This window comes from Mastigoproctus giganteus, chromosome 1 (genome assembly GCF_048544385.1).
Source record: "Mastigoproctus giganteus isolate SK-2022 chromosome 1, ASM4854438v1, whole genome shotgun sequence".
NCBI lineage: Eukaryota > Metazoa > Arthropoda > Arachnida > Uropygi > Thelyphonidae > Mastigoproctus > Mastigoproctus giganteus.
This window is the reverse complement of record NC_143575.1, coordinates 75280977-75294476: the sequence shown is the minus strand read 5'-3', so window position 1 is coordinate 75294476 and position 13500 is coordinate 75280977. Positions and strand designations below refer to the sequence as shown.

Sequence of the window (13500 nt, the reverse complement as noted above, 5' to 3'; positions counted from 1 at the left end):
TATAAGTTGGGCATTATACTTTTCTCTGATTTAATCATATGGAAGTCTAAAAGAATGCATGAAGCATCACTTGTATGTATAATCCAAGGCATTTCATAATGGTTTTGTAATGGCTGTCAGTGCTTCTAATTAATGCCACTTGAAGAAAATAGAAATTATTGTAGTGTATTCTGCTGGCATGAACAGTTTACAGTTTTAGGTATATACTTAATGAAAGACTCCTATATATATATATATATTAGTATGAAGTATGTAATATATTCCAGTATGCAGCAGTTTGATAATTGAATCTACTGAAGTTGATACTGTTCTCTGGTTTGACAATTCATATCATCTCCACCTGGTTCCATTTATCAAATATATATTTATTAATGGAAATAGTCTTTCATACTATATAACTCATACGTTTTCTGTGTACGCATTTATGAATTCATATAGAAATGGGGAAAGAGATCCATCTATGTGATTTCATGCATGTTTACATTCTTCCTACATTCAAATATAAAAAAAAAGTATTTTATGTACATTTAGTCTAAAACGATTATATGATTAATCTTCTTATACCTGTTAAATGAACAAATATTTTGTATTTTTTTTTATTTGACTTGAAAATATAAAAAGGAAAGCAATGTTTGCCGCATTAAGATGAAATGCTAAATCTCTCTCTCTCTCTCATTTGTTATGTATAGCATATACAAGCATCGTTTATTTTTTTTATTCCATTTTCCATTATTTTTCTTAATAATGGAAAATGTTTTATTGAGCTTGCATTCTTTTAAAGATGATGGCTACTTGCCATCATTTTTGTTATATATTTGTACACATTTGTATTATGAATATAATCCAAGAAACATTAAAATATTTTTCCTAGTTTTAGCATCATAAAATGTGATGCCTTCCTTCTAGTTAGTAATTCTCTAAGTAACATAGAAATAGCATTTCAGTAACACTCGGTGGTTTTTTTTTTGGTTTTTTTTCCTTTCCTCTTTCAAAATGTTTATTAAAATTGATTGCAAATTATTAATAATAACACTATGTATAAATATAGTGCAAATGCATCAGAAATACATAGCTATATCTGAATAAATCAGAATATTGGTAAAACGGCATCGTTTTAAGTTATATCTCATATTGTGAATACCTTCACAACGAGTTGCCATGATATTGCACTACTTCGAATAAGTAACGCTTCACCTAAGGAGAAGACTAATGTTAACACTTAAACATAATTTTAAATAAAGCGCCTTTTAAGGATGTTGCACATGCTAAAAGTTATATGTAATGTTCAGTTGATAATTGTAGGTAGGAAATTATCACATTTCCTCTATGGAAATGAAAAACATAAGTAATGAAAGTAATCAGTAAATGTGCTTAATGTTAAAAAAGCAATAATGAACATTTTAAGTGTTAAAAAAGTGGTAATGAATATTTAAGTGTTTGCAACTGTTACTGAATTGTTGATTGAATAGTGGATTGCTAGTGTTGATTTAAATATTCTTGGAGCATGGAACTAGCAGAGTTTTATGGCCCTAGATCATACTGATTGGCTGACCAGACTGGCAGGCCAATATGGCCGAAATTCAGTAATCCTGCAGAAAATACTTATATGAGATATATCAGGTATGTCAGACTGATGGGCTGCATTCAGTCCTCAAATGGTAATACTTGAAAGGGATACACTAATATAAGTTCCAATAAAATTCATAAATACATGCATTTAAATAAAATTCATGAGATCGCATATATTTATTATGCAAGGTGAAGAAATAAGTGAAAATATTTCTTTCAATAATGCCACACTATTATGTTGTGTGCAGCCTGCAAGCTACAATAACTGCTTGTGCAGTTATTGGTGCTTTCAGGCTGATGAGTACTTCTGAGTTACATCTCTACCCAAGATTATTTGGAATTATTTTAATTTTGGGATTTATCATGTAGTTATCATGATAATCCCAAAATTAATGATAAATCCAAATTGGGATTATCAGATAGTTTGGGAATTAATGTGCAGTAGCTAAACATAATCCTGTATATAGCATTAATACATACAAGTAGATTTTAATATATACAGAAATCCCTCACCAGTCCAATCAAATTGTATTTAATAATAAAATCATGGGGTTTTGTCAATGATATACAGGAATTTTGATATTGGTGATTATCCCATTATATTGTCAATAATATACAGGAATTTTGCTAACAGGGATAAGGAGGTGATTATCCCTTTGTTTAAGGTAATGGTCAAGCCACACCTTGAATACTGCATATAAGGTCTGGAGGCCTCATTTTAGGAAGGATGTAGAGCTGCTGTAACAAGTACAGAGAATGGCAACAAGATTGGTGAGGAAAACAAAGGGGTGCTCTTACCAAGAAAGGCTTAAATTTTGTAAATTACAGTGTCTGGAGACTAGGTACCAGTAAGATGATCTGATTGAGGTGTATAAGGTTTTGAATGGTTTGAGCTACTCAGTGCTGATGGAATTTTTCCTCTTGCTCAGATTACGCACTAGAGGGGGGCATAAATTCAAATTGAGGAAAGACAGTTGCAGAATAGATGTGTGGAAATTTGCCTTTAGCCAGCGGGTGGTTGATTGCTAGAACAAACTTCCAACCATTATTATGGAAGGTGATAGCTTAAATAAATTCAAGAAAGAACTGGATAAACTTTTGGAACAAATGTATAGTTGAAATGGGAAGTGTTTTTTTTTTTTTTTTTTTTTTCTACTTTATTTTCTTTTTTTTTTTTTTTTTTTTTTTTTTTTTTTTACTGGTGCTGTAAAAGCTTGTAATGTAAAAGCCTTTAATGGTCAGGCCACATCTTGAGCACTGCATACAGGTCTGGAGGCTTCATTTTAGGAAGGATCTAAAGATGCTGGAGCAAGTACAGGAAAGGGCAACGAGATTGATGAGTGGGGAACAAAGGGGTGCTCTTACCAAGAAAGGCTTCATTTCTGAAAATTGCAGCATCTGGAGACCAGGAACCTGCAAGGTAATCTGATTGAGGTGTTTAAGGCTTTGATTGGATTGAGCAAACTCAATGCTAATGTGATTCTTCCTCCTGCTCAGACTACGAACATTAGTGGGCATAAATTCAAATTGAGGAAGGATGGTTGTAGAATAGATGTGTGAAGGTTTTCCTTTAACTGGTGGCTGGTTGATTGCTGGAAAAAACTTACATCTGTTGTTGTGGAAGTTGATAGCTTAAATAAATTCAAGGAAGAACTAGACAAACTATTGGAAGGAATGGATAAGTAAAATTGATTTTTTTTTTTGGCTGATGCTCTATAAGCTTGTTTTCTTGCATTATTTGCCACTATTAATGTTGATTCTAATCAAGAGAGATATGTTCCTGAAAAGTACTGCCAAAATTGTGATTAGCAAAACTAAGGGCCCCTTAGACAATAGGAAATTTGCAACATAAAAACTATGAAGTCTATCAGAATTTTTATCTTCTATTCCAGTGTCATAAATATTCTTCCATAAGTGTTCTTGTATTTCCTCGCATTCACTTTCAGCACTTATTGAACATTGAGGCCATAATAAAGGATAAAATAAACGTTAGTTTATAACGAACAATAAACTCTAGAGCATTATGAAAACAAGTCCAAAATACAACTGGAAAAAATCAATGTTAGCTAAAAACACAAAAATCTGCCGAGAGGGAGGTGGTGACACATCTACATGGAACACTGCATATGTGTACTGACAACTGCATCATTGAAAAAGGAGAGTAAACAAATTCTGTCCCTCTGTACTACTTACTAGTCACTCCATGGTTTGCGGAAGGTGAGAGCAATAATTGTCATGTTATTTTGTTTAAGGAGAACCTGGACTGAATTGTACGTGTGTATTTTAAAAAAAAATACTGATTGTAAAATTTTGGTATATGAATACAAACTATGTTATTTTGCAACCCACATTTGATAAAGGATTATTGTATTGCTTTATTTTCTGTTTAAGTATCTTTCTTTTGTTTTAAAATTTTTTTATTTGTTTTATAAATGATTTTTGCCCAAATAATAAGTAAATTTTTTTACAGCAGGGGCCTGAAGTTGCAGCCCCCCCATCCACCCCTAAAAATGGGTTTTGTGAATTACAGCAGTAACCATGTAGAATGACTAAATGTGTATATTATTAGTATTTTCCTTTGATTTGTTTATTTTAAAGTTAAAGAATTATAACAGGATGTAGTAGGTAGTAAAAATTATTTCCCTCTCCCTCTTCCCACCACAGATGAAGAAATCGAGAAGTTGGGATTTGCAATTCTCATTGCTAACTGTTTAAAAAAAATAACTCTGCAAGTATATTTACTCATTATCACTTTGATTAATGAAAATGGTATTTACAAGTTTATCTACTGTCATGAAACAAGTGTTATAATTCCCTCTCTACAATTATCGATAATTTTCTAACTCATAAAAATGTACTACCCCAATTTCTTTAATAATATGTGGTACTTTTTATGTGCTATTAGAATAAGCATACAAAAACTTAATAAACAATATAAGCGATAAGTTTTATAAGCAATTCTCATGCATAAAGAAAGCTGAAATTTTGTTGTTATTTTTGTTGCATCTTTAATAGAAATATGAAAAATGAGAAAAAAACTTTAATTGCCCTTACTTCAGAAGCTGATGTGATTGAAATCTCAAAATTCTAAAATTAATGTTTTATTGAATATTATTGAAACATTATTTGAATTCAAATGTAACGGTAATATTAATAGGATTCTATAATTTTATGCATATTAAAATGGTTTGTTTTACATTTATTAATGAAAATGAGTAGTCAAAGTTAAAATTTTCATTCTTCAAGTTGTTACTCAGTTGCAGTTCTGTATTCGTTAAATTGCCACCAAATATGTAATTCATTTTTGGTTTCATATTTTGTCAGTTATGCAATCAGTTATGCAATTACATATCATATATATAGTTTACATTAAAAATGTTCTTGTATTGGTGTCTTTTAAAAAATTAGCAAAGTAGTTAAGATTCAATTTTTAAAATCAGACTGAAATTTTGCATGTGACAGTTTTAGATGAGATAATTTCAATCTGGTAGAAAAATCAGTACTTTTGAATTACTGACCAGCATACTCGTTCTTTTTAATCATTGTGTGTGTGTGTGTGTGTGTGTGTGCGCACGCGCACAAAAAACTGTTTCATATATATATATATATATGTAAATATTAGGTTTATTTCTTTTGGTTTTCTTCATTAGATCTAGTCATGGATTTTATTTAGTCATTGAAGTCTTGTCATATATTGGTGCTTATTAAAGTTATAGACTTAGGTTGATAACATATGGTCAAACATTGACAATGTCATTTGTAGCTTAAGAGTTATTTATCACTGATTGTTATTTCTTTAGTATTGGTACTTAAACCATCATTACTGTCACTGAAATTGTTTATTAAACTGCATATTTATTAGCAGTGGTAGAATTTATGTATTTCTTTAATGTGCCAATTTCATTAAGACACTATACAGGTTGTGATTTTAAAATTTCTGGATTGACCACAAGATGATACTGCCATAATTAGTACAAAATCCATCTGTTAGGTGTTGCAGTCTGTTTAATTTCTTTGTTCTTTATTCAAAAACCATTAGATGTGTCACGTACAGGTGATTCATCATTAAAGTCATGTATAGTGCTCTTTGGTTTCTTTTTTTAGAAAGTGACTGACTTTAAAAACATCCCATATGCATCAAGTTCCATTTCAAACTGGGAAAACTGTTACAGAAATACAAGTTAAAACTTATTCTTTAAAAGGAAATAATGAGCAGAAGTGAGTGGTTTCAAAGTTGAAAAGTGAAGTGGTTTTAGTTGACAATGTGGAATATTCAGGCATCCAAGCAAAATTCCTCAAACAAAATTAGTGGATGTGGTTACAAATTAAAGAACCTGTCACAGAAACAGACATCTCACAATCCGTGATTTGGTTCATGCAAAAGCATTTTGATATAAGATTTCAGTGTGCAGCAGATCATCACCAAATTTCTGGCTATCAGAAACAATGTGTTAGGGCCTTTGGGAAACATTTCAGAGAAACCTACAATTCAAACTTCCATTTTTAAGGCTGTTGCCCCCAAATGGAAGTGTCCAAAATCAGCACATACAGAGCCCTTGCAAAGGTATTCTGTGTTGTTAACGGGAGCATTTGCAATGAATATCCTACATAAATAGCTTATTGGAGTTTTGTTTCTCTGTCACTCCAACACACTGCACTTTGACATGCAATAATTTCTGAACAGATACTGTGTAACTTCCCCAAAATTGAAATTAACACTTGATTTGATGGCACCATTACAATCTCCAAGAAAAATTGCAGAATTCAAAATACAGGACATCCATGGATGCTTTTCAGTATCAGAATCACTGGACTTATCAGGTTATACGGAAACTTCTTTGAAAGTTACAGCATGAAATAGATATTAAATGCAGTTAAGTACACACAAAACAAAAGCACAGTCCAGAAACTTTTTGATTGCACCTCATACATTTTACCATGGGTCACATTATTTAAACAACAGCTCTGGTAAAAAACACATGAAATTTATATTCTTTATTCTGTGCATATTGATAGAAGGCAACACAATGTCCATGATGAAAAAATGAACTACATATGTGCATGTAAAGTGCAAGCAGTAAACAAACATGCCGTTCAGAGGAGCATGTATTCGTAGTGGAACATTAATTCAAAACATAGTCATTTAAAAATACTCAGTGTGTTTTTTGTAGACTATTTTGATGTCATAAGTCAACAAAAAAAAATTATCAATATGAAAGCTTGCAAGAACGTTCAAGGAGACCAGGAAGGTGAGTGTTGCTATGTTATGTTATTTTTGGTTTTTAGGAGCATTAGCAACTAAGGCCATATTGCTCCAGGGATATGCGATGGTCATTCCCTGACCTTTCCGCATCCTCCGTATTTGGTGGTCACAGGCTTGAACCCCGGTCTAATCAAGAAGCGTGTGCTACACACTGCTGCTCCTGCCCACCTGGCGATGGAGGCACCATGAGTATTGCAAGTCATGCTTGTTGATTGACTGTTCTGATTAAGGAGCATTGAGCACAGATTAAATAGAGCCAAGCAGCAGCTGTGATCAGGATGGTGATCATTTGTGAACATTTCTTGTGAATTAAGTAATGTCAGAGAATACTGTAGGAATAAGAAATTTTAGGAGTAACATCTATTGTAAATTTCGTGTTTCTAGCAATATTTTACTCAAAATTACTCATATTTTCATGGGTCCTCATTCAAAACGATCACCCAATATAATAGTTTGATTACTTTTTAATGAAAGATCGCTCATGCTTTTATGGGCTTTGTCATACTTTGGTCATGCTGGTTGCTCTTTAGCAAGAATCCACATTTCTTTATCCCCTGAAGAATGCTAGTCTTCTTGCTCAAAGGATACCTGGTCATCTTTGGCAAAGGATGCTAAGAAAAACAGCAAGGATTTCTTTACTTATATAAACTCTAAAAGGAAGGGGATGAATCTGATTGGTCCACTTGATATCAATGGTTCGACTGTTGATGATCCTGCTCAGATAGCAAACAAACTGAATGAGTATTTTGCATCTACATTCACACATGAGGAATTATTAAGGTTTGAAAATGCCAGAAGGTTATCAAATTGTAGCAGGGTGCTTAATGATTTTGTAATAATTAGCTACTGCAATTTACAGACACAAAAGAAACTGGATCATTACTACAATTTACAAGCATGATACACTGCGATATCATCACCTTAGTTGCCTTAAAATTAGAAAAACAATAAGATAGCTACAATTTGAGTTATGCAGGCTGTGGGATATCATGGAATAATATTTACATGGGATATGGAATAAGAAAAACAAGATTGAAGTTAGCTTATATTTGGAATTTTAAAATTTAAACATACTATACTTTGCATATAATATTGTGCACTTTAAGTTATGATGGCAGTAAAAAATATATTTTTAAACCTTCATAAAAATACATTTCATTTTTAAGGACAGTGTTGTCTTGTGTATTTTTTGGTCAGCAGAATTTCAGCTGCATAAGTAATAGTATGGTCTTTATGCTTGAAAAATAATATAGAGTTTCTTATCATTCAGTTGCCTAAAGAAGCACTATTTTTAAACAAATTGTATCACAAAAAGGCTGTTAATATTATTTATTTAAAATTAAAGAATTCCATGAAGATTGCCTGATCTTTCTTGCTTTTAAGTTTTATTAGCAAGTGATACTGATAACTTGCTTATAAAACTTATTAGCTCATCTGACAAATGGTGAATAATGAAAGGTTCTGTGTGAGTTGGCATGCAGTAAAAAGTAAATTGCAGCCATTATCAACCCACAGCAGGATCGAAGCCTCCTCAACAATTCATGATGCAGTATAAGAAGTTAATTTTTTTTTTTAAATGAACAGGCTGTATGGCCTATGATATAAATTAGTACATGGGATAGGTATCACCAAAGGCAAGTTCAAAATCAGTCAAAAGTTAAAAAGATCATATTATGACCACTTCTGGCCATATGGGCTGGAACTGTTTACAAAACACACACACACACACACAACTGGCCTTAACAGGATAACAACCAGGCAGCTCTTACCAACCACAGTTATAATAATTTCAAGGAAAACTCTATATAGAAGGCTTCAAGAAAGGGGACTATGTGATTTGAACCATTGAGTTCCCCTCAGCCCATTCAATAGGTTTGAGTTGTTTAAATAACACTTTTTCTGGATCCAAGATCACAGGCCAGTGTTCATTTTATAGATGAATTTAATTTGTCTTCAAACTGATTCATGCTATGTTCTCATCTTGGATGAGGGTAAAGTATGCATGCAACACTTCTGTGCTTCTAACAGGGAAAGGGACCACTATCATGACAGTTGTGTGGGGAACGCAAGGCAAACAGTTGCATTGACCTCCACATCTTTGACAGCAGCACCTTCATCACTCAAGATTCTATAGGTTTGAAATTCTTACATGTAATGTGAGGCTTTTCAGAGAGGGATGGAAGTCTGTTCCACCAACCAACCACCCGCTGGCTAAAGGCAAATTTCTGCACGCCTATCCTACATCTGTCTTTCCTCAATTTGAATTTATGCCCTCTCAGGTGATTATTCTGAGCAAGAGGAAGAATCCCATCAGCATTGAGCATGCTCAAACCATTCAAGGCTTTATACACCTCTATCAGATCACCTCGCTTGTGCCTAGTCTCCAGACACTGTAATTTGCAAAACTTAAGCCTTTCTTCGTAAGAGCACCCCTTTGTTCCATTCAGTAATCTTGTTGCCCTTCTCTGTACTTGTTCCAGCAGCTCTACATCCTTCTTGAAATGAGGCCTCCAGACCTGTATACAGTACTCTAGGTTTGGCCTGACCATTGCCTTATACAAGGGAATAATCACCTCCTTACCCCTGCTAGAAAAATTCCTATATATCATTGACAATACACCATGAGCTACTCTTGCAGCCCGTCTGCACTGAGAACTTCTTATCTGCCTGCACAACCACCCACAGGTCCCTTTCATTCTCTACCACTGTCAGTGTAGTACCACAGAGTTGATACATTGCTCTGTGGTTGCTGTTTCCCATATGTAGTACTTTACATTTGTCAATGTTAAACTTCATTTGCCACCTCTCAGCCCATCTGCACAACCTATCCAGATCCTGTTGCAGCAGCATAGTGTCAGTAGTGTCCTTGACAACCCTGCCAACCTTCGTATCGTCTGCAAACTTGGACATTAAGCTTGATTTACCATCATCAATATCATTTATAAATACAGAAAACAAAAATGGACCCAACACTGAACCCTGAGGGATTCCACTAATAACATTAGTCCACGATGAGCAGTGTCCATTGATTACCACTCTCTGTCTTCTCCCCCTCAACCACCCCTTTATCCATAGCAGCAATTTGCCTCCAATGCCAGGCGCCTCCGTAGCCAGGTGGGAAGGAGCAGCAGTGCGTAGCACACGCTTCTTGATTAGACCGGGGTTCGAGCCCGTCACCACCAAATACGGAGGATGCGGAAAAGTCAGGGAATGACCACCGCATATCCCGGAGCAATATGGCCTTAGTTGCTAATGCTCCTAAAATCCAAATAACAAACAAACAAACAAGCCTCCAATGCCACACTGCTCCAATTTGTGCAGCAGTCTTCCACGTGCAACAGTATCAAAAGCCTTTCTAAGATTCAAGTATATAATATCAAAGTTATTCCCTGCATCCAGTTCTTTTGTGACTGCATCATAGTATCCAATCAAATTGGTCAGGCAAGACTTCCCCTTAACAAAACCTGCTGTGTCCAAGCTATAACTGAAGTCTTGTCTAGATGATCCTGCAGTGCTTCTTTAACCAGTGCCTCGATTAATTTTCCTGGAACAGAAGTTAAACTCACAGGTCTATAATTACTTGTGTCAGCCTTTGATCCTCCTTTGTGAATTGGGGTCACATTTGCACATCTCCAGTCTGTGGGTACCTCCCCTGAGTCCAAGGAAGCTCTCATAATTATGGCTAAGGGTTTGCTTACTTCCTTTGCTGCCTCTTTTAATATAACTGGATAGATCCCGTCCACCCCAGGTGCCTTTCTTGTGTTTATCTTCAACAATTTCTCCTCCACTTTACTCTCAGTTATTACAAGATTCTCTAGCTTACTGCCAGTGTTGAATACACCTCTGGCATTCCCCTCGCTGAATAACTCCTCATGTGTGAATGTCGATGCAAAATATTCATTTAGTTCGTTAGCTACCTGAGCAGGATCATCAACAGTTGACCCATCGATATCAAGTGGACCAATCTGATTCATCCCCTTCCTTCTAGAGTTTACATAAGTAAAGAACTCTTTGCTGTTTTTCTTTGCATCCCTTGCCAAAGATTTCTCATAATCTGCCTTCGCCTGCCTAACTTCCTTTGTAACTTGGTTACAGATCAACTTGTATCTATCATAGGCTTCTGTGTCACGTGTTAATTTGTATGTATCCCATGCATTTTTCTTCTCTGCCATGTCTCATTAGTTCATCTGACATCCATTTAGGCCTAAACTTTGAACAATATTTCTTAGTTGGTATGTAAAGCCTAGTAGCTTCCAAGATAAGTTCTTTGAATGCTTCCCATTTTGAATTTGCTGTTGGTAACATCATCAGTTCGTCCCACTGTATAGAATTTAAATACTGTCTCAGTCCATCGTAGTCGCCTTTACGGAAGCAATAACCCTTCCCTTTACCCCTAATGGTAGTTACCTCTTTGAGTAAATCCCACTTCAGCACACTGTGATCACTGCCACCTAGTGGTTCCTTTATGTGCAGATTCTTAATGCATGAAGAATCACTACTGATAATCAAATCAAGAGTATTACTCCCTCTAGTTGCCTCCCGAACATGCTGATGTAGAAAACAATCATCCAATAAATCCACAAAAGCCTTGCTAGTGTGTGCGTGACCAGCCCCCAAATTCCAGTCAATATCTGGGAAATTAAAATCCCCCATTATAAGACTCTCTGATTTACTGGCCCACTCTATTTCCTTGTACAGTTTCTTATTATACTCATCAGAGTCATTAGGCCTATAGCACACTCCTACTCTCAATTTTGATCTCCCAATGCTTATGTCACAACAAACTGACTCAACACTTCAATGTCCAGCGATGTCGACTGGCTTCACTTCCTTGGATTTTATGTGTTTCTTAACTAATAGCATAACCCCTCCTCCTTTCCTATCCTGTCTATCCTTTCTGTAGATGTTGCACTCAAATTCCAGTTCTGCATTCCTTATATCTGTGTGACACCACGTCTCTGATATCCCAACAATATTTGCCTTTGATGTTTTGAGCAATACCTCAAATTCATCAAATTTATTTACTAAACTCCTAGCATTGGTGTACACACAAGTATACATGCACCTGTTTCTATTCTTAGCTACCCTAACACAACCCATGTGTTTACTTGTACTGCAATGACTCCCAGCAGTCTCTGAAATATCCTGCATCTTGTTTTTCAGGCTTCTGCTCATTCCAATAGAAGCAGTGCAAGAATCTCTTTCACCTCTGCCAGTGGCTATTGTTAATCTATTTGTCTTTGTCTCCCCCCCAAGCTAGCAGTTTTCCGACCCAACTAACACTGCCTCGATAGCATCAGCAAATATTCTTGCACCCTTTCTATTTAAGTGTATCCCACCCCTGTAGAAGCAGTCTCTCGTGTTAACAAGTACAGTCCAGGCTGAAAAAAATTCTACCCTTTGAGCCTTGCACAATCTTTCCAGGGCCGAATTGATCGACAAGGCTCTCATCATATACTGCCTCCTATCGTGTCTGGGCAGAATTGCAGACACTTTCAAATCCAACCTTAATTCACGGCTTTTTTTCAACAGTGACCTGTATTTGTTAAGTAATTCTGCCGGTCTCCTACTCTTGATATCATTAGTGCCAACGTGTACAACTATATCACCTTTTGTGCCCTTAAAAGATGATATCCGCTCTACAACATCATCAACCTTTGCCCCTGGCAGACATAATCCCAGGATTAATTTTCTTTTATAATAATATGCTTTTCCACGCAGAGAAGAGCATTATCACAAGCAAGTTTACAAATTGGTCAGCAAATGCTTTCAAAGTATGGACATTTGTTGGATGAAGTGCCATCCAGATCTTCAGACCTGAAATCCGTATTGAGTATTTGTAGGAAGTTGGGATTCATTACAGTTGCCATGTTTGTTATATCTGCCAAAAGAAATCTATGCATGTTACATCTAATACTTAATTTGTTTTATTCCAGGTCTCAGAATGGACCAGAGCACACCAGAACACAGTTCTGATTCGTCATATGCATCAATAATGTGATGCACCTAGTTGATTATTAAAAATAAGATATTAATTTATTAACAAGCACTTCATAAAATTTTTCATTTGACCTCTGTTTTAATCTGAACTTGCCACAAAGTACAATTGTGAAAGACAAGGCAATGTGTTAAAACTAGACGCTGTAATTTAATTTTTTAAAGCCATCAAAGTTAAGTTAAATCAGCTGGCTAATAAAAGTAATTAAAAGTTTGTACTCTGTGAAAAAAAAAAGAAAAAAAAAGACATATCACAAAAAGTAACTAAATTAATATCAGGTTTTTTAAATCTTACACCAGCCAAGGAACTTCAGGGCAAACATCTCATGCTATGAGAGCTACAGAATATAATTGTGCATAATTTATTTAAAATGGGGAATGTCATGCTATTTTAAAAATAAATAGTAATAGCTACTCAAAATAATTCTTTATATGTGACCATTCATTTGTTCATTTATTTCAGGAAAAAAAATGAATGAATAAAGGAGAATATTCAAGAGAAAATATAGAATAAACTATTGGAAAGAGAACTGCTGCCTAATTATTATCCTAACTGTGCTGCAAAACTGAAAACTGTTAATCAACCAAATATATTTTTAAAACACTTTAATCTCTAAATACTGTTGCTGAAAATTCTAGGGAATTAGTAATGCAGCTCTTTGCTACTTTGC

General features: G+C 34.9%; 1 protein-coding gene across 2 annotated transcripts in view; it reads left to right on the top strand.

The window, feature by feature from the left end:
* LOC150090897 (GTP-binding protein Rit2-like) overlaps positions 1–4426 on the top strand; it is a 130146-nt gene extending 125720 nt beyond the window's left edge. For both annotated transcript variants that reach the window (XM_090380552.1, XM_090380542.1), the window contains one exon: positions 4040–4426. In XM_090380552.1, the coding sequence (XP_090236678.1) occupies positions 4040–4118 (79 nt within the window). In that variant the 3' untranslated portion in view covers positions 4119–4426. The remainder of the gene's footprint in view (positions 1–4039) is intronic.
* Positions 4427–13500: the final 9074 nt, after the last annotated feature.